The following is a 22652-nucleotide window of genomic DNA, read 5'->3' as shown; positions in this document are numbered from 1 at the left end:
CAGCTACATGAAACACTAAAAGGGGTTGAGTGTCGAGTGCAGCCGTATATCTGCATCGCGAAACCGACGCCATTGATGCATTGGACGATGGTACAGATTTGCTCCGTTGTAAATTATAATTTCATGACTTCAACCGCGTTGTTCTAGATGAATAAATATTCAGTCGGATGAATGATATATATACATATATGAATGCATCTAACGTTGAATTAGGTAATTAATACTCCTCGTGTACGATAATGCCGTGATACGATCGCCTTACTGATCGAACGAGTACGTTGTTGATGGGAGTATTTCTGCAGCTACGATGATCAAGGGTAGCAGCTGCGTAGTCATTTTTACGAGGTGGAAAATGAGTTTTCCGATAAAAGCTACACAGGGTATAAGAAGAGTAAGGGGGCCCTCTTTCTTCACTGTCCCGTGTGAATCTAGCTGCTTTTATGCCTCGTAAATTTGAGTCTGATGACATGAACGTGTCGACAGGTAAAATATTCAGGATTATCCCTTAACCCATCTATATATCGCAGCTTTGCCAAGCAGTTTAATCAAGTATCACGCGATCCTTCGATTAATCCTAGGGAATTACCGTTAGGCAGCTAACTTCAGTGCGATTATTAACAGTGCCAATGGGGGATAGATTGATGCTAATGATCCTGCTAATTACACGGGCTTAATTATTATACAAGTTAAAACGTTTGATCCTCCTATATTTTTCATCCCCTGACTCGACCGAAGGGATCGCTAGGAGATCGCCTTTGCCTGAATGAAGGTTTAACTTACCTGGGTGATGCGGAAATTGCTAATCGAAATGTAATCTCTGTCTTGGTGTTATGACTGCAATGAAAATTTTTACGTAAAATTTAGGTTAGTCTTGAAAACTAATGATTTATTACCGTGACTGACTTATAAATTACTACGGCACTGGGTCGGGGTTTGGGTGGCAACCCTTGAGAGTCACGTTAGATCCGGGTAATTTCAGGGAAAGAGATTGATAAGCCATTTTGAAATTGACACTACGGAGCGTAATGCAAGGTTAACGTTACGTAATAAAGTATAAAACCATACCACGGAATCTCAGGCCGAAGTAAACACTCGTATAACTGTATCCCAAGGGCGGCCATCATTGTCAGCGAAATCCGTTCAACGAATATTTCGAAAAACTTTTCTCATCTTCCGTGGCCATTAGCAAAGTGGACACGGTTTATTTACGCGTTCGTTACGAAAGCGTCTGATTTTCCGACGATATTTCTCGTAAAAGGGGGAATGATATTCGCGATATCCCCTAGTCGGACTCTAATGAGTTTCCTGTCGGAAATCGTGATATAACTTTTGAACGCCGCCGGTAGATATCAGACTCACGTTTATGCCATTCGTTCGAGTTACCCATCTAGTGATTTGCGCGAACCGTGGACGTGAGTTTCGATGTGCCGTTAAAGCGAAGACGATTGGCTACCAAATATTATGGATACTGAGACGAATGTCTCTCATTTCCGTTAATCCTTTATACTATCTCCAAAGACTTGACAAATACTGCACGATCCAAATACAGAAGATAGGCGAGATGACTGTGCGAAGTCTGCGTTAAGATCGAAGCCCTCGTTTCGTTCCTCTTAGTGTCGTAGCAAAGCCGTCTGGTGCGCTGCAGTCGCTCCCAGGAAAGTTTCTAGTGTTCGGCAAATTCACGGTAAGTTAAATCTATTTCGAACTGCTAGTTCCTGTGTCCTGCTTTAGGATGAATTCACTAGTGCGCCGCAGAACTGATTCGTGATCGTAGACAATAGACAATATATAGACTAATATTTTATGTAGATAGTAGGTATCGAACTTTGTAAAATCGAATGATAATTCACAGCATAAAAATACATGTTGCACATTCTTACAATAATGTGTAATGATTAAATCTCTTCGTAATATTAAATATCTACATTTACCTAAACTCTCTTTTCCACTCAGTAAGTGAAGTGGGAACCTGAACCGACAAGAGACTCGGAACGCTGCATAATTCATCGTTGTATTTGAAAATTGGAAAGTAATTAACCGTAGACTTTTTTTATCCGATTAACGCGACGAATTAACGTAATTATACCCGACGTTTAAATGGATTAGTCGTGTCACGCTGTCGCGCACTGGAAATGTTAAATTTTCAAAACTCAAATCAGCCAGTGCTTTTTACTTGCAAACGTCTGATCGCTATAGAAGAACGAACCGGTCTGTTTGCGCACTGAGTGTTCAGCAATTCGGTAAGAATTTCTTACGCTGAGAAAAAGAGTATATTATTAACCAGGAAATTGATTTATTCGACAGTGAATTCACTTATAGTAATAAATCTTTTGTTAATATTGATTAATTATTAATAAATAATTCGTTACCACTATTAAAAAAAAAGATTATAATAAATATTTGACAGGAATGAATTAGATCGACAGAGAGATGATTGAATTAAGTAAACTGTGTATAATTTACTTTCAGTAAAAAACATATAAGCCAGTGGCAAAGAGAGTATGAAAAATCAGATTAATCAATATGGAAAAAAAAGAACCTGGACCAGATCGATATAAGTATATAAAATAAAGAGGAATCTAATATAGTTATAATGTATCTATACATAGAGAGTAGACAATATACATATAGACAAAGAGAACTTGGTATATTAGAGTTTGCTATAGCAATCTGATTATTAAATAAATAAACAATGATATATATATAAAAAATATTCGATATTAGTACTTGAATATGTGCAATATAATAAATGACATCGATGATCAAATAATAATAAATCGCATCAATGATCATGCTTCGATATTAGATATCAGCAAGATCAGCTAACGTTATCGTACAGAGTCGTAAGCTAGGACTAAAAGTACAAATTTACTTGGATGAGTGGTAAAATCTTTTATGAAATAAAGTATATGCTTAAATAATTACCAAATAACAAAATGTATTATCCATATGCTTTATAAGAAAGTATGAATACGGTCTGTTCGAATAAATGGCATTATTATGACCATAAATAAAAATGTCTAATAAACTAAATACGTTCTGGCAACTAAAAGCCTATTCGCTCCATATACAATTAACTCTCTTATTTTTCCAAATCAAAATGTCACTGTCTGACCTCTTCTCTGGAAATAGAACAATGAGCACATGACCACTGGAATTTTAAGTAGAACCTCGTTTGGACTATAAGAGGTGTGGCCATCGTGCATCGGATATTTTTGCATGAGTCCATTTAAAAAAAAGGCAACGAAAAAGTAAATAAAAAAATAATTTCACGAAATCCCCACAATTCGCACGAACTCTTCTCAATGGCCACAACTAGACGATTCAAAGGTTGCAAATAGTCACGCGCAAAAAATTTTTTTCGAAATGAATCAGACCGCAAATTTTTCGCGAACAAGCTTGCTCATTTGTTCAAATTGTCGTGAGAAGAATCATGCTAATTGGACGCCATTGAGTGAACATTCGTGACGCTATTTATGATACATGTTTTCCTTAACGAAATATAGATCAAGTTAGTAAGCGCCTTCACGTCGTTTACATTTGCCTCGTAAAAGGAGCGAAATCTGCATTAGTTTACCGGGTTGTTACGATACGGTTACGTAAGCTATCCTTTAGCAAAGGATTCGTCAAATCGTCCAATTAAGTTGGTAGTCCTTACCAAACATCTTGTGAGAGCATTTACCAACACGAAATCCAGAAGGATACCTAGCAGGGTCATAATTTCAAAACAGCTTCGTGGCAATCAACGTGGCCATTGCTTTACGAATTTTCTTATTTCTCTTTATTTTTTTCTAATCCCCCCGCCCCGCCTACTGCTTCCTCGTCAGGGATGCTTGGAAGTGGCCAGGTTATTATTTAGGGATAGACAGGACAAGAGAGAATGTCCTCCTGTAAAGGCTATCCAATCGTGTGTAACACTGTACGATAATTAATTGACAAAAAAAAAGAAAGCTTACCCATAGAAAGGAACAAGTTCAACAAAATGATATATTGCAGAAAATATGTACATACTTGTACGTACTAAATGCATACTGCATATGTATACATACAAGCACCCTGTAATAAATAGTAATAAGGTTATTGCGTAGTTGGCTGTTTATTCTACGACTTTACGCTAATTGGCAGCTTTCATTTTTTTGGGGGAAAATATAACGAGCTAACCGCGCATGAAAATTGGCACAAAAGAAACGCAAAGTAAAATACTAAATCGTGCCACATAGGAAGAAGGAATACTCAACACAATTTTTCGTAACACTTTAACATCAACACGCGCTCAAAGCCCGCACATTTTCGAGCGCTCCAGAAGCATGCTTGGCGAGCAATAGGAAGCAAAATCAATTTTTGTTATAATTTATCAGTAACGGATTGAAAATATAAACGATTCTTAAAAAACTGCTGTCTTACAAATTAAAACACGAAGTTTGAAATTCCACAATGGAGAATAAAAGAACACTTTATAAGTTACGGTACGTATAACGATCGGCACAGATCTTCTGAGGTACTGGCTACAATGTCTAGCGAGCTACTGCTCTGAATGTCAATATTCAATTATTTCGCTTATCATTTGCTCGTTGCTTAAGTTGCCCATTGAATCGAAAAAAAACATGAAAACGAGATATCTCGTGACCCGTACGCAATGTGTTAATATCAGAAATTTAGTCCATTTATCTTCATATATTTGGATAATACGATTCCATTAAAAAAAAAACCGACGTCGCATTTAATTCACGAGGCCTAAATTTTATTCGAGCTTTGACGTAGCAAAGACGCGCAAAGAGCTCAGGGACAAAAGCACAGCCTTGTGACACGAATTGAAACTCTACTCACCGATGCAAAGTACAAGAGCCACGAGGGTGACAGGCAGGAAAACTCTCGTCGAGATCATCGTCGCTGATGTCATCCTAGTCTTCACGCGATAGTCGACTTCTCTGTTCCCGACACTCGGTCACTTTAAGCGTTTTTATTATTTAACGTCTTCTTCTTCCAACACACCAAACAGTCCCCCACCCTGAGGCTGACGCTCCAATGAAGGCTTAGCCTGATGCGAAAACTCCGTGCAAACAATTTCGCCGAGCGTCGTTGCCACGACCTGAAGCTTCCTGCTCGAAAGTTCGGAGCGTCTTCGACGAGCTGCGGTGAAATTCTCTCCCTCTCTTGTATCCTCTTCTCTCTCTCTCTCTCTCTCTCTCTCTCTCTCTCTCCCTCTCTCTGAGCTTGCGGTTAAAGCCCCAAGGTGCGAGTTAGCGGAAAAGCAAAGGAAGTCTCTTCCTTATTACCCGAAGCTTTATTACTATTGAGAAGTTAATAACGATCTGAGCGTCACTTCTGAAGTCACACGACAGAAGATCCAACTAACGAAATTTAAGTTGAACCAATGTTTATCTTTTACTTATCTTCAACCTCTAATTCTCCTCCAAGTCTTTTATAGGTTTTTTCCGTGTTTGCGCTCGTTACGTTAAATCCATGAGTATCCGTTGGTCTCGTGAAACGTTCGTAAACTTCAACCGCTCGTGACACTTCGAAAGTAACTTTACAATAACGATGCTCCTTCTCGACTGAGGCTCGACTCAATTCTCTTCGGAATTTACTCTATGCTTCCTCTCCTTCTTGTTTGTCGACTAGTCCAAGCGCAAACTCACGTTTAAACCCTTTCGCGAAAGCCTTTATCCTTCTGAGGCACAAGACGATCGCGACGCCGAAAGTCGGGGAAGCGTGCTGCCAGGTACGTCTAGTGCGGCGTCGCCGTTCAACTGACATGCACGCAGTAACGTACGACGTCGCGCGATGTCGCTGCGCCCGCGCTTTACAATCGTTAATCGCGTGCCGATTATTATAGGCATTGTCTCTACGGATGGGTCAAATATTTTGTATCCCAGAGTTCGTAGGGTGAAAATCAAGATTCATTCTTGATCCAAGCATCGATTGCTTACGTCATCATTCTTTTTAGTCTTTCTTTATTTTCTTCCTTCTCTTCCTTCGCTTCGTTCCAACCAGACAACTTTCCATCTCCTCAACGGCCGATCGCACTCCCATAGACATAGGGGTAATATTTGGGCAGACAAACGACATCCAGTCAACGTGAATGCTCCGAGGATTGTTATGCTGAAAAAAGGAAAATAAAATAATACCGTCTGTATGGCGTCAGGTCGCGTTGAAATCGTCGGATGTAGAATTCCAAAATTATTTCCCACTGAGGAAATGGCTGGTAAATATTTCTCTGACAAAGCTATGGATGCTCTATGGGGCAGCTACGGTAGATACATTGCTACACGGTGGGTATAAAATATTTGTTTACTCTTATTTCATTCTGTAAAACGTGCGCTATTATGCTTTTAACCCACTGTTCCGTATACGACCTATAAACGTGCACGTATCTGCACTTTCGGACACGTGGCATATACATGTGGGGGTGACACTACTCTTCTATGCATTTACGAACACCTTGTATATACGTATAGTATATATACATATATACCAGCAATATTGTACGGACTAACATCAATCATGGACTTTGCCGCAGGTGAACCAAAGTTCTGAGCAAAATGTTTGGTCTTTCCATATATAGTCTCAAAATCGAAATACATATGGGACATATTACAACCTAATATGGGTCATTACTTTCTCTATTGTGTACTGACTTACAGAGGTAGTTTGTTAACGTGCCCTGTGATAGTTTTTAAAAAGAGGTATATTTTATACGTATACCCTAGAAGTATGTTCATAATTAAAAACATGATACCCAGATAGACCATTGTGTACTGATTTACAGAGATAGTTTGTTAACGTGCTCTATGATAGTTTTTAAAAAAAGGGTATATTTTATACGTATACCCTAGAATTATGTTCATAATTAAAAGCATGAACACCCTGATAGACTTGTATGAATATCACAACGTTCAGCAAGGTTTGCGTGTCTTATGAGTGCTCATCTGACAGTGATATATGCTGAATTAAATAATTTCATAAAAATGCAAAAAAGAATCATCAATGTTGATTACATCTGATGCTGCATTGGTCGTGCTAAAAAAGAGATAAATATTGTCTCGTTCGCGCTTTATCAAAATATACGGTAGGTATGGTTTAGAATTACCTCATAGCATGGTGAAAAAGAATTTTTATCGACACGTCACATTTGCTTCATATTTGTATCATGCTATGATCGTTAATTAAAAAATCAAAATATCGTGTCGCAAATCAAACTAAAAAATTCTCTCCATGCTAGTTAAAACTGGAAGTGAAATGTGACGTTGCACTTAAAAAATTTTACATTGTCATCGATTATTTTTTAATGCAATAGATACGTAAAATTTGTAATGCTTGGTATATAATTACATACAACGGGATTCAAAGTCTATGTAAAAGAAAATAGAAGTATGGATCCTAAAAATTAATATTTTGCTACGCAGCGAAGGGTGCTTTCTTTTATTTTTATGACAGACCAGGAAAACTTTTCTAATCGATTCGGAGACACCTGACAAATTCCTATGAAATGTCATTGCTTCGTACGAAAGCGAGTTCAATGATGACATCTTATCAGTTGCCGGCGGTACGAGAGAGAATCTGCCGACTGCTTGAAGTCTGTACTGTCCGCGAATACTTTCCGACTCGTAAGATCTGAGCATACAGTTTTTTCGAAAGTATGTATTACATTGTCGCGTATTAAAATCCTGTCAGTTGGTATGGCACTTTTGCAAATTTGCAGTCTAACAATGTAGATTCCTCGCATACCGTCAAATCATGAGAATTGAGCTCAGTTCGCGTAGTGCTGCTCTTGGAATCAGTTTGTCCGTAAGAGTGAATATTAGTGAAAACCAAAGAGCTGCAAAAATCCATAAATCCTGAGCTCATACGACTGACGAAGAAATTGCCTGAAAAAAAGTAGGTATGGATCAAAGTACCGAACATCCCTTGTATGTGTCTCGAATGCTTGTTATAAATTGATTATGGGTATTGTCATTGGAGATAAACCAGATACGCTCGTTCTTTCGTTGCTGCCAACAAGAAAAGCAATCCCGTAGCTCAATGTGCATTGCAATCCTTTGAATTTATTTCAATTGTATAAAGTATATGTGAAGTGTATGCCAAGTAAGCGCGGATATAGTAGCGGAATCAATCTTTAGACGATCTCGAAACAGATGCTTTATGATTCTTTTATGTGAATAATATTGCAACGAATAATATCCACATAAAACAGTCGTCGAAAGTCTACTTAGAATTAAATAGTATTTTAACGGTTGACTTTGATACGTATGTTTATGCATACTTGGCATACACTTTACAGATATTTTATTCCATTAAAATAATTACAACGGATAGCGATGCACAATTTTAAAATTGCAGCAGTAAAAATATGCTGAAATTATTTGCACCTTTGCTAATGGCGTTCATCAATTTTAAAAAGGTAAACATTCATTTTTACATTGCCTATATGTTTACATTACTAACTGTAGTTACCAGTATGAAATCTCTATTTGCAGCACTGCCATGAAATTTATATGTTGAATGTTACAGTTGCAAAAATGAAAAATTATAATGGCACTCAGTAACAATCACTGAATAACAAACTCCTAAGATTCAGTTATTTGCACTGTTCAATATAAAGCGAGCAACTTTGTTTAAGAATATATACAACGGTTATCAAAGTTAGTAATGTTTACAGTGTGAAATTTGGAAGCATTACGTTGCAACGCCCCATTGTAAAAAGTATCGAAAATACGACCAATATTTACGGCTTGCGTTTTCTCCTGCGTGTAATTAACATCGATGGTTGTGTCGTATTATCATGCCATCATTTATTTGAGCAAATATCACTGTCAAGTCAGCACTCATAAGACACAGAAGTTTGCTGAACGTTGTGACATTCATACAAGTCTGGGTATCTTTTTTTCCAAACAATATGTGCATCATAACCTTTAAACCCAAGAATAATGTATATTAAATTAGCATATGAAAACTGGTCTTGAAAGTTTCTACATTTGATCCTTGGCAAAATAATAATTATTAATTACACGTGCAAAGAATCAAGTGCAGAAAAATAATAGGGAAACAATTGAAAGCACTTGCCAAAACTTGTACATACTGTTTAGAGTTCCACGAAGGTAAAATAAAATAAACTTCGTCAAGATTCGATGATATAATAATGAAATAACGGAAAAAGAAAAAGCAAAGGTAAAACCGACAACCAGATCTCTCTCTTACAAAAAAACTCACTCAAAAATTTCCAACTGAGGACTGAAGTTCTATTGTTCGGATGGCCGATGCTTAATTACGCGACTTCTGTGTCTTCCGAGTTCTTTGAGCCAAAAGCAAAGATTCATCCTTTTTGTGGACGAGTAATAACAGCGCGAAGTCGCCTGGATGTCCGAAGATATTTTTTCCGGCAGTGGTTCTCTACGGGAAGAGTGAAAAAATATGATTATTTGTATATTCAATTATTTTAATAACACTATCATCCTCATCTTTTCAACTTCGAGTTATACGATCGAATATATATACCTGTATTGAATCTCCGAGTTCCTTTCCGTATCCCCTATTATTTAACTTATCGTAAACTCCATTCTTCCCATTATTCTCTCTCGTCCTGACCTATATGCTTCACAGCGGTATACAAGGGCACCGTTATATTTAGGGCTTCAATTAAAAGAGTGGATTAAAATAAAGAAACGAAATCTAACCATTATAGCCTGTCCATGAAACCCTCAAGCCTTCTTTGTCGTACACTCCTTCCGCCCATCTTTTTGTTTCACAATTACGTACGTAGGAGCACAACTCGGCCACGCAAAATTCCATGAACTTTTTCGTAGTCTATATCTTTCCAGCATTACTTATACGCTCTTTAAAAGAGTGTTTATAATTAAATTAAATCTCCTTTTTGATATACCATTCGGATTGTAACTTACTGTATTATATAATGCATGTACTGTATACCTTTGTGTTCAATACGCAGATATACCGGGTGGTCGAGTTAAATATATCCACTCCAATGGATTTCGTTATCTACAGTAGCCACTTTTAACAGTGCTACCTAGTATATGTATATGCTTAGTCCTAGTGAAAGCAGTTTTCCGTAAGGACATCAAGGGAGCTTCCAGGATAAGATTCCACGTGAAAGGGTCTTTGATTCAACGGTTATTTGTAATTCCAGTCAAGACGTAGATCAACTGGAACAAAAGGGATATCTGTTATATTATTATATTAGCTGTTTGTCTCCCGGAGAACTTTGTTTTGCTGTGATCCCAAGTAGATTAAAAACTCCCACTTACTGCAGAGGCAATGTTACGATATTGAAATTAGAAGTTAAAACTCCAACTTCAGAGGTATTATATTAAACTGTGTCTGCGTGTATTATATAGAGCAGATTCCTACACGCGTCGCTGGAACGCGACGCGTTGAGATGGTTACAGAATTTAATTATACTAGCTTCTGTATAACTGCATATTGTGTGCCCTTTATACTGAAATTCTTGTTTTATTTATACTGCGCTATTAATGCGGTATGCCTGTTCTAGTCTTATGCTCATTCGCTACTGTAATAATTATTCTGTTGCATTAATGAAAACGGTGCGAACTCGTTCATTTTACGTGTGTCGACAGAAACGTAATATGTAAATAAATTTCACTGTACTATTAACGCTGTGTATGCTTTTATAAAGTGGGTAACAATATAAATAATTATCTGAACGAATATACAGACAGCAACGACACCATTTAGTTATCCATCGTATTAAGTATAACACTGGAGACATAGATCGCTCGCTCGGTATGAATTTACTATCGATAAGGAAGAGTTAGCGAATTATTGATTTCTTGAAAATCAGCTGTTAAATTGTCAGGTTTGGAAAGTGCCTATGTCGTTAGAGATCAAGAAAAGATGGAAAACGAAGTAAAGATTATCGTAAAATGGAGTGGAAAGGAATATCATATTATAGATCTTATGGAGAACGACACTGTCTCAATTTTAAAAGATCGTATCCACAAAGAAACCGGTGTTCGACCAGATCGCCAGAAGCTACTAAACCTTAAGTTTAAAGGTTATGTTATGTTATGTTTTGACGTAGTTTTTGTAATATTTTATTAATTTCGTTAAGAGACGTACATTTTAATACATAATGATTCTATTTGAAAAATGTTTATTTGTTTGTGTTCAAACAATGTTTTTTTTCTTACTCATGACAAAGATTATGTAGTATTTTGTTATTGTCTAAAAGTAGAATGAATGATGAAACATTCGTGCCCATATTTGTAAAATATTCAACTTCAATAAACACTTCTATTTAATTTGAAAATTCAATTCAACAGTGACAACTTTTTCATGAAATAATTATTATTTTGAAATACAATAATCCACAGAATATTTTTCTTCTTTAGGCAAAGCAGCTCAAGATGACGATGCTATAGGAAAATTAGGCATTAAGCCTGGGTTCAAGCTAATGCTTATGGGTTCTCGTGAGGAAGATATTGCTGAAGCAAGCCATGCCCCTGAGGATATGCCAGATGTTATTAACGATTTAGATATCGAGGAAGAAGAAATTGAAATTGAAAAGGCAGAGATATATCTCTTAAAAATTCAAAAACGAATTCAGCAGTACAACATTGTAGAATTGAATCCTTTAAGAGAAGGAAAGAAGCTATTGGTCCTAGATATAGACTATACTTTATTTGATCATAGATCTGTTGCTGAAAGTGGAGTGGAACTAATGAGACCTTACCTACACGAATTTTTAACGCGCGCATATAAACATTACGACATTGTCATCTGGTCTGCTACTAGCATGAGGTGGATCAATGAAAAAATGAAACGCTTAGGGGTATCTAATCATCCTGAATACAAAATAGCCTTTCACCTTGACTGCCTGGCAATGATATCTGTTTGTACGCCTAAATATGGCATTGCTCATGTTAAACCACTTGGTATTATTTGGGGAAAGTACAAACAGTTCTCTGCCAAGAACACAATAATGTTTGATGATATTCGGAGGAATTTCATTATGAATCCACAATCTGGATTACGGATAAGACCCTTCAAGCGAGCACATTTTAATAGAGATAAAGACAGAGAATTATTGAAACTCTCCAAATACCTAGAGCTCATTGCTAAAGTAAATGATTTTCAAACGTTAAATCACCAAAAGTGGGAAGAATATAAAGCAAAAAATAGCAGAAGTGATAGAAGAAGTGATGAAGGAAATGACGAGCAAAACGCATAGTAAACAATAATATTCACAAGTACATAAACTATATTGTCTGTGTTGGTGCCACATTTATCATAATATCATTATGCAACTGATCTCAATGAGAAAAAGTAAATGGTGGTAAAAACAAAAGTGTAAAACTCATTATGCACGACCTCCTACTTATGATGTGCTGTCTAGAGAAAATTAGAGTAGAATTTAGTGAAACTTCGATACTTTGAGAAACTGCACGACCAGTAGATAAGTTCCAAGTGTGTCTAGAATATATTCAGAAATATAAAAACAGACAAAAAGACTTCTTTTAAATAAACGAATGATTAAGCAGGATTCCCTTCATCCATTCATGTTTTAAGCATTTCGATTTGAGTCATATTCACTCAATTCATTGAAAGTATGTATTTTTTCACATAATTATCCCCATCTTTGACGTACTTATATGTTGTGTAAAAATGTACAATAAACTCTCTTAAGTAGGGAATAAAATTTTCATATTTTCCAGCTTCGTACGCGTTTCTATTTCTAAAGCGACCTATATTCTCCAAATACTCGTCTGATGATTACGTTTCTTTCTTCGGCTACAAGATAATTTTCTCCATAGATTGTAAACATTCATATAAATAAAATGTCGAAAAGTATATAGTATATAACAAAATAAGTGCATGTGAAAATAAGAATAAAATCGCTCATCTATCTGAAATTATCAATTGTTCACATTTTCATATAATTATACCAATAGCATGATTTTATTTTTACTACTAAATCAACATTCAATATCAATCCCTTTTTTTCCTTTTTACACGGATTATATCTTTATAACTAAACTTGCGAGTCATTTTAATTTAAAGAAAGAAGATGTCTACTGTTGCGTGTTTTATTGTAAACCATGACAAGATGGCTGCCTATTACGGGTAGTCGTGCTCGCGGAGCAAACGTCATTCATGCCGCGCGTACGATTTTGTAAAACAGACTACTCTCTTTCGCTTGTCGTGCACTCCGAAAAACGCGTGAAATGGAGCTCTTTCGCACAGACACACATTTTATTTTCGTCAAGGATCAAGAGAGCCTTTGGTATGACAAATACACTGGCGAATTCTCAGTGAAATCGGGTGCGTATTTATTCTTTATTGAAAATAATACACAAACAAAGCTTTCGAAAGTTGTTTTATACACTTTTATAAACTTTTCAAAATCTACATAATTAAGAATGACTTACAATACCTAATTTCCAAAGTTATTTGATCGTATCCTATTTGGAAAATTAGGAGGGCGTTTTTTGACAGTTCAAACAATCATGAGTTATTTTGATTTTCGTTTCAGTTTTTTTAATAAAGGAAATTAGTTTTAGCATTTCAGTGTTTAATATTCAATGAATAAACAATTAATTTTTATTTCGTATTGTCATTAATGATGGCAATGTCTATTTTGACAGACTTGTTTTATTAACTTATTTAATACGCGATATTTTCATCTGTCAAGCACATGGTCGACGTAATATTTGACTAATGAGATGTCATAATGAAAAACCTAACTTTTACTTTGCATAAGAAGAGGTCTACAATTTGTAATCTAGTGTAATGTGTATTTTTATACTTTCAATTTTCATCGCCGTATATAAATGCAGGCTTTACTTCAAATATTTTTATAAAATTCTTTAGAGTAAAAGAAATATTTTATTTATACAATTTTATGTATCATTTAGATTGGGAATGGGCAACAGCCAATGATCCAGAATGCCTTGGAATGTTTTATGGGATTGTTGGTAAAATCGAGCAAGTCTCGGTTTTGGAACCACGTCTAATGCTTATAAAAGAAGTGTCAACCGTAGGTGAATTACATGGTGGGCACAGAGTATATAAAATTAAGTCTATTGCATTTTTGCATCTGGGTTCAGAAAATGGAGATATTGGCTTATTACCTTGTAAAAAACATCAACACGCTTCAAAAAAGAAAGGCGTAAGTGCCTTGTTTGATGTACCACAGAAAGTAGGATTTGCCAAAACATGGGGCACAATTAAAAGTGCCACAAATACAATAAAAAATACCACTCAACATGCAGCTGCTCTGGCTACATCACAGGTTTGATAGTAATAAATTTAAAAAATAAATATGGGCCACTCATCTTTTGTTCATCTGAATATGTTTATCTTATGCTTGATTAGGTCAAATCTACAGTTATAAAAAGAAGTGGAGGTAAAGATAAAGAAAGATTTGAGAAAAGAATTCTTGAGGAATTGGGTAAGATCTTCACAGAAACTGATTCATTCTTTTTTTGTGAAACTGGAGATATTACTAACAGTTTACAAAGGCAATGTGTTAGTGAACAAAATAAAGAATCTGGGGATCAAATGAAACCTCTCTGGCAGAGAGTCGATGATAGATTCTTTTGGAATAAACACATGTTGCAAGATATAATTAATTTAAAAGTAAGTATTTAATTATATCTAACATAAGAAACACTCATAAATTCTATGTTTTTAATACAACCTTGAATGACTTTATATTATATCATAATTTCTCTTTAGTCAGACTGTTGGATACTACCTATAATACAGGGATACGTTCAAATTGAAAGATGTAAAGTCGAAGTTGGCTACGATGGACTACCACAATACGAAATCTTTAACTTAGCTATCATTTCTAGACGAAGTAGATTTCGAGCAGGTACTAGGTAAGTTATTCACAAAATTTTCAATCAATTTGAATTATAATTGATAAACCAAGATAACATCAAAACTTCTCCATATCTGATAGATATAAGAGGCGTGGTGTAGATGAAGATGGAAAGTGTGCAAATTACGTTGAAACCGAGCAACTAGTTTGGTATCATGATCACCAGGTTTCATTTGTACAAGTTCGTGGAAGTGTACCAGTATATTGGTCTCAACCTGGTTATAAATACAAACCACCACCACGGATAGACAAAGGTGATCTCATTAGATTAATTTCTTCATATACAGTTTTCATAATTTGCAGTAAAATTACTTTTATATCGCATATAAAATAAAATCAGAATCATATATTTTATCTTCTAAAATTTTTAGATGAGGCTGAAACGCAAGTAGCTTTTGAAAAACATTTTACTGAGGAACTCGAAAAATACGGTCCAGTATGTATTATAAACTTGGTCGAACAAGCAGGAAAGGAAGGAATTATTTGGGAAGCTTATAGTAATCATGTACTGAATTATAATAATCCAGATATTACTTATGCTACATTTGATTTTCATGAATATTGGTAAGCTCACGTTAACATTTGCTCTCAACATGTCATTGTGCAACAATCCATCGTGATGTATTTTTAAAAGAACTTTTCCATTACAGTCGCGGAATGCATTTCGAAAACGTGTCAATTTTGGTAAACTCCTTGGCAAATGTATTGACAGACATGAGTTACTGTTGGCGTGATAAGCAAGGCACTATTTGTATGCAGAAAGGAGTTTTTCGCGTAAACTGCATAGACTGCCTAGATAGAACAAACGTCGTTCAAACAGCACTGGGCAAAGCCATAATGGAAATACAATTCTCAAAATTGGGTCTGGTACCACCGGAAGGAACTCTTCCCACTAACATTCGTCAGACTTTCCAATTACTTTGGGCAAATAATGGTGACATTATTAGCAAACAATATGCTGGTACTAATGCTTTGAAGGTGCAGATATAAACCATAATCTAATATAACCTCAATCCAACTAATACCCTCAATATTTTTAACCCTTAACGGTCACATGGGGTGATAGTGTCCGCGTGACCATTAGGAAATTCTACTGAAGTGTGACAATTAATGGTTAAACTTATAATCTGTACCATGTCAAAACAAACTTCATTATCCCCTAATCATCTGCATACAAATATTTCTAATGATTTTCAGGGCGATTATACAAGAACGGGCGAAAGAAAATTTACAGGGTTAATGAAAGATGGAATGAACTCTGCGAACAGGTATGTAATTTAATTCATCAATATGCATTCTGACACTATATCCAGGGGCGAATCCCGAAATAATTCTTGGGCGGGGGGATTTAACTTCTACATAAAATCTGAAGATGATGTTATTTCAAATAATATTCACTGTACGATTAACTCTGGGACGGCGGGCTCCCCCCCTGGATCCGCCACTGCTGTATCATTACTGTCCCTTTTATTTAAATACACAGCTATCATTCAGCCTTCTGATCCTTATAGATATGCAGCGATAAATTAAAGACTGAAAAACTATCTAACCAAAATCGGTAGCGCCCCCCTTTATTAGCAAGACACTTCATCACGGCGGTCTTTTTCATTTTGATCTATAATGATCGTCTACGTTTTGGACCCGCGAGACCCTGACACTCTCCTTTCATTTTCCCGTAGATATTACCAGCAACACTTTATGGACGACATACGTCAGGCGGCGATAGACACCTTGCTAGGCTACCCCATCAACGTCGATCAACTAAACGACGATTGGTCGCACTACTTAGACGTTCTTGATAATTGCTGTCTCGAACTCATTCCCATAAAACCACCAAATATACAACTTCAACTAGCTACCTTGCCAGACTTTCTCTATATCTCTGCTATGTATCATATAGCAAGGTTTGTCGTTCTGCTTTGAGCTTTTCAACTGAAAATCAGTTCTGTCTGGACAATGAGGTTCTGTCTGAAAATAAGGCAATTGGATTGAAATTAATAATTTTACAATTTGCAGTGATTCTTAACCATCTCTAGACTAAGTCTTTCATTAACCCCGTGGAGGCCGCCGCTGATCTGACAGGAGCAAACACAATTTTTGTTTGTATCTGTCAGATACGCTGCAACCTCCGCAGGGTTAAGAATTCACTACTACACAAATTTCGTAATGCACGTTTAATTACTGTGCATGTTTATTTTGGGATTGAATTCCTCCCTTACGCCACGACAAGCTCGAATTCTTTTTGGCCGCTTGTCGGATATAGGAATGATTTTACATTTATGATAGGACTGTTTTTCGATGACTGCACTGATTGTTTAATGGAAGTCAGATTTCTTTTTAAAAATTCTAATGGAATATATTTATTTTCCCATTAGGGACCTGTAACGGTTATTGTAATGGCTTTTCCAGGTATTATCTAAACCGCTTCAAGGATGTGTACAGACAGGCCACCATTGACATGATGTTAGGCAATACAGTCTCTGAAGAAATATTTCAGGAACGTACTGAGGAGGAGGATAATGCAGCAACAGCAGTGCATGTCAAGCTACTCATTGAAGACTGTAAAAAGCTACTCATCCCTGATCCTGAATTCATTTTGGGTAGCTGGGGGTTGATAGATGCCGACCCTGTGTACGTAGATAAGAAATTATTATCATTTAATGTTCGTTAATATCATTTACTAATATACAATATTTATTTAAACAGTACTGGCGATCCAACCGAAACAGAAATGGATACCATCTTGATTTTAACACGTGACAGCTACTACGTAGCGGATTACGACGATCAAATTGATAAAGTGACTAATTACCAAAGAATTCCTTTCAAGGATATTGTTCTGATAGAATTTGGTCAACCAGAGAGCACTGTTTCTTTATTTAAGAACAAACATCATCATTGTATTAGAATCAATTACAAGATTTCTAACGAATACGGCTACTTTCATATGTTTAGAAGTACGAATTTGCGCTTCTTTAATAATATGGCTGTGGTTATTAAAACCGAGGAGGAAGCAATAGGTAAGATTTCTCAGGCTTATTTATAGAGTTTTCTAATAACACTCATTCATGGCTGTAACTTTTCAGAATCTTTAAAAGCTATTTGCGAAGCGATCTCTGTGGCTATGGAAATAGCGGGACTTCCAAAAATTCCAATAGCGATGAACGTTGTCTTAGATAAAAGAAGGAGTAAGCTAGTCAACGTTAAGGGTTCTACTGGTCTCTTAGACATTTCCTCATTTCCGGAATTAACTAGAAACGTGTCCGAAACGCAGTTACTCGCTTTAAAAAGTGCAGGTTGGTGATAGCTCTTCTACTTCAAATTAATATAAGAAATTCATATGTAAACCTTTAATGATAATTTATAATTATAGGAACAAAAGCATTGAGCAACATGTCAGAACAGTTTAGTAAACTAAATAAGTTCAGCCATAGTTTTAGCTCGAGAAAACCAACGAATCTTGCCAAAAGTATTGACAATAAAAAAACAGAAAATTTTCCGAAAGCTACATTTACAGTGGGTGGCCGTGATTTGATTGGAAATGTAAGTCGCAAGTCTAGTAGTAGTAGCTGTAGCGACGAAGAGAATAGAGAAATTATTCCCATACATTTGGAAAGGCCTGAGAATTTTACTCATGACAAAAAATTGATGGAAGGTTACACGCCAACTGTTGGTATAATAATGGGAGTAAAAAATCCTTCATTAATTCAAAATGATGAACGTGCTAGTAACTTGACCACTAATGAATTGTCCCGCATAGTTCAGGGTAACTTTTCCATTTTACCAAAGAAAGATCTCGCCGTGGATGGTTTGAATCTCATTCCACTTTCAAACTCAGGCACAAGCAGCCTTAGTGCATTCCCACAAAAGACAACAGCCAATACACCAGAAATAACTATTCAAAGTGTTATGGATTATGTATCTGATGAAAAAGAAAAATTAATCCCACCATCGACTTTGAACCTGCCTAAAAATATTAGCCATTCCTCTGGTGAGGTCGACAACAAGGCGCCAAATGTGGGATCGAAGTCCAACACTTTACAAACTGATAACAAACTTTTGGACAAGAAACGTTCAAATTCCGAACAAGATCTGACTTTGAATATCACATCTTCTCAGAGCGAATCTGCCTTGAAGTCCATAAAGACTAATATTACTAACGTTACAAGTCCCGTAACTGCTACTGCAAAGGACATTCTGTCGCCATTTTCAAAATTCGCAAAAGGCGTTCAAAATCTGGGCGCCAATTTAGATCCCAGGAAATTGAAACCCGGTCAGGTAGGCCTTACGCGGAATCTGTCGGACCATCATATAGAAGAAAGGCAGAAATTGCAAGAAAAATGGAGCAAATGCAAGTCACGACTAATAGCTCTCTAAGACTAATCTCGTCAATTCTTCAAATATTATGCTTTATAAGGATTTGGTAACGTGATTACGAGTTCAGTATTACAAATGTAACACCTCTGATTGTAGAGTGATATAATTGATCGTGATAAGGGCAAAATTTTTAAATATTTATAAATTCAGGCTAATATTCGAAATTTGAGCCTAGGTTAATTGGCTATTTAGAATCGAAGTAGCTATAATGCTGTCATTTCGAAATCTGTGTAAGACTGCACGAAAAAAAAAATACAAAACGAAATGAAACTTCGTCAAAAATCATTAGCATCGAAAAAAAATACAAAGATCTATTATAGAAAAGTTTGTTATGCCGTAGAAAATTAAAGGTCTTAAATTTCTCATGGAACTCAATCATACTTGCAAATTATATAATTCTAGATTCACTCACCTGAGAAGTTATTTTAAATACTCTCACTGGATATTCATGGATTAAAAATTTGATTTACAATTCCAGATATAACGTAATAAGTTACTTACCAAGAATCAAATTGGAAATTGATTATCATTTCAAGCACTATTCGCAAGCAGACTTTTTTTCAAGAAATGATATTGAATATATTTCCAGAACTGTACCACATATATGAATGAATAGAGCAATAAAATTAATCAAGCACGATTGATGATTAGCCATAAGTGTTAAACCGTTGTACGATACGATTAAGCATGTTCTTTATTTATTAGTGTCAAAGGTGTTTTGATCTCTAATCACGTTGCTAAATTGGACAATCAACTTCCAACAATGGAATATTGTCCTCAAGTACAAGAAGGTCAATATTTTTCCTGTAGCGAATTCTGTTTATATTTCTTTTCGAGCTTTTCTACGACGTTCTAAGAACAACCGTACCACTATGATCCAATTTGTGTTCTTGCACGGAAGGTACATTGCGCCGAGGGCCAAAACTTTCTGCGAAATGCTTGTAGACGTACTGTTATGGGATTAGTAAAAAGGAAGACAGTACGCGTACCAATTTTATGAGATTAATTCTAAAATTCTTAGACCAGTGGATTGTACGAGTGTCTTTGCAGTAATGGTGTAAAATCTTGATATTATAACAACAGTGTAAAGAGGATATAAATAGAGCATCGACCGAACACCATAATTAATTAGTATAAGGGATGCAAACATTCTAGACTGTAATCCAGAAATTACACAATTACTGCACTCGAAACAGGAGCCCTTGCCGCGCAAATATATTTCTTGGCACTTTCTTTCTCATTATAATTTGTACAAGCAGAAGTGTTTCTGTTTAAGAATTTTTAAATTACATAGTGGGTTCATTGTGTCGCATTTAAACCGCACGACTTTTATCTGTTAAATGAAATCCAATGAGTCTACTGTTGCTTAGTGATTATTAACCAGATTTAATTAGTGCTGCAAGGTCTCCATGTATGAGAAGAAAGGAAGCTTTGTAGTCAATTATGTAAATACCCATAATTATTTAAACGTAACGAGTTAAATTTAACGGAGCATTAATATGGAAGTCACGAGTAGGATGAAAGCACCAGTTACCATAGTACCGTAGTTATTCAAGGTTTCTCAAAACTTTAGACAAGTTTTAAGCGTTGTTTTCATCGTGCGTACGTTTATTACTTATGTATTTAATTATGAAAGTGAATGAATTTTGAAAACGCTTTTCAGACAATACATACTTCTCTTTTGTAATGTTTATGACAAGTATAATTTAACATGACACAAGCTATCTATTTTTGCTCATTGTATGTTCACTTTATCGCATATACATATATGTTACATACAACATATTGTACAGTATTAATTGAAATTTTCATTAGCATGAAACAGTATTTATTCCACTTACATATATATATATTATATATACACACTCATAGCCAGTAGGGCGATCAGAATTTTGTCTGCCTTAATTTCACCTTAATTGCAACCGTTTCGTCTCGAATTTAATTGACATTACTTATGAGAGCCAAGAGGAATTTTTCATATACATGTTGTGTGTGCGTGTATTAGAAGAAAAAGAAAATAGAAAGTAAGATATTCTCGCGTATTTGTCCTTTGACGAATAAGAAAATGAAAATAGATGCATATTAATACTCGTCATGGCTTTACATTGCTAATTTCAAAGTGGCGTCAACGGTTCTGACATATGAGAAACTTCAGTGCGGCAATTAATTTTATTCTTATTTCTTTAGATTGTTTTAGATAATAGTCTGTGATAGTATATTTTTTTTAAGCAGTTTGAAAAACTCAATGATTTGTGGCTCATAGAGCATAGAAATTTGTTAAATTGTGGAACCAAATGAAATGTGGGAGAGTCTTTTGTCTGTCAGGTCCGATGAATGTGGTAAAGAATTTCATCGGCACAGTTAATGATACTCATTAGGTTTAACAATTTGTGAAGTTTATGTAAAAGAAGTTTATGCTTACGTTCATGTTTGTATCTCCCGCCAGTAGTTTTAGTGAGCTGGAATGTTTATTCCAGAATTTTAATCCTTACAGTTATAACGACGCAATGTAAGGTCGAGCCTACGAAAAATAATGTAATCTACACGTTATATTTCTAGTTACCACCGGCGAAAATGTAATTCATAGTTAGACGCATTAACCATAAAGTTTACATGTGACGTAGAGGCGTTAGAATGTGCGTGAAGCCTTTTAGATATGCAAATACCTTTTTAGAAAATTTCGCAAGCGCGAAATCATTGAATCTTTACACATGACAGTGGATCGCCGACTTGTCTAACGACGAAGTTCGTAAAAATTGTAGGAGAAAACCACAATAAAGCGCGTTACAAGTATTTGCCAATTTAATTTTCAAATTAGCATATTTTAAGCAAAATGTACAAAACTTAAGCCTACAACAAATTGATTTATTTTAGTCTTATTTGTACAAGAAATAATATTAATGATTGCACTACAGAAAATTTTGAATTTTCTAATTTTTTTTAACAAGCATGCGCCACGCTTGACCTAATTTTCGCGCCTCTTTTTAAATTAAGCGCACGTAAAAAAAAAAAGATGTTTGTTACGGAAATTTCATTTGATTTTGCGAATAATAATAATTATTAATATCAGATAGATATCTGTTAAAATCACTGTCAGATTTTACTCCGTAGAAACTATTACTTTATTTAGCGCAACATTTAAATAGACACTCTATTCGTTAACCAGGCTGCCATATTAAAATTCCCGCAGTGTGTCATTATGTCCGAACCATCCGAACATGCGAAAATGACGTAAATGGAGATGCGCAGAACACCTAGTTCCCTAACAATGGCTGTGACACAATTAACAACTGGAAATCCCCCTTTTATATTCCAAGTTCGCCAAATAAAAACATTACATAAAAATAGGCCATCTCTTTGTAGGAAACTTCATCCAGTTTCAAAAACCTTAAAAAAATAACATAAGAAACAAACG

The 22652-nt window shown here is 35.6% G+C and overlaps 3 protein-coding genes and 1 long non-coding RNA gene across 5 annotated transcripts in view; 2 read left to right on the top strand and 2 right to left on the bottom strand.

Moving 5' to 3' along the window:
- Positions 1-5768, bottom strand: part of LOC107268709 — a 53206-nt gene extending 47438 nt beyond the window's left edge. Inside the window, exon 1 of the mRNA XM_015741748.2 lies at positions 4828-5768. Within this exon, the coding sequence (XP_015597234.1) occupies positions 4828-4900 (73 nt within the window). The 5' untranslated portion in view covers positions 4901-5768. The remainder of the gene's footprint in view (positions 1-4827) is intronic.
- Positions 5769-9099: 3331 nt separating this feature from the next.
- On the bottom strand, positions 9100-9803 carry LOC112494500. Its single transcript, XR_003059986.1, has 3 exons — positions 9675-9803; positions 9496-9592; positions 9100-9390 (listed from the first exon to the last, which is right to left on the bottom strand). It is a non-coding gene; the product is annotated as an uncharacterized LOC112494500 (long non-coding RNA).
- Positions 9804-10799: 996 nt separating this feature from the next.
- On the top strand, positions 10800-12692 carry LOC107268656 (ubiquitin-like domain-containing CTD phosphatase 1). Its single transcript, XM_015741650.2, has 2 exons — positions 10800-11029; positions 11367-12692. Exons 1-2 carry the CDS (start codon positions 10870-10872, stop codon positions 12203-12205), a joined length of 999 nt encoding a protein of 332 aa, XP_015597136.1. The 5' UTR covers positions 10800-10869; the 3' UTR covers positions 12206-12692.
- A 320-nt stretch (positions 12693-13012) lies between these two features.
- On the top strand, positions 13013-22582 carry LOC107268651 (phosphatidylinositide phosphatase SAC2). Of its 2 annotated transcripts, XM_015741634.2 has the most exons (13): positions 13013-13296; positions 13890-14266; positions 14350-14613; positions 14713-14858; positions 14942-15114; positions 15232-15424; positions 15511-15838; positions 16058-16128; positions 16540-16764; positions 17270-17491; positions 17567-17880; positions 17947-18156; positions 18234-22582. In XM_015741634.2, the coding sequence occupies exons 1-13, from the start codon at positions 13200-13202 to the stop codon at positions 19235-19237; spliced, it is 3624 nt and encodes a 1207-aa protein (XP_015597120.1). In that variant the 5' UTR covers positions 13013-13199; the 3' UTR covers positions 19238-22582. The 2 variants fall into 2 exon arrangements, with proteins under 2 accessions (XP_015597120.1, XP_015597121.1); XM_015741635.2 differs by lacking the exon at positions 16540-16764 and having other exon boundaries at positions 13014-13296; positions 18234-19237.
- The last annotated feature ends 70 nt before the right edge of the window (positions 22583-22652 follow it).

This window comes from Cephus cinctus, unplaced genomic scaffold, assembly GCF_000341935.2.
Source record: "Cephus cinctus unplaced genomic scaffold, Ccin1 Ccin1_scaffold0577, whole genome shotgun sequence".
Classification (NCBI taxonomy): Eukaryota; Metazoa; Arthropoda; class Insecta; order Hymenoptera; family Cephidae; genus Cephus; species Cephus cinctus.
Note: the sequence above shows the minus strand (reverse complement) of the source record. Positions and strands in the feature narration are given on the sequence as shown.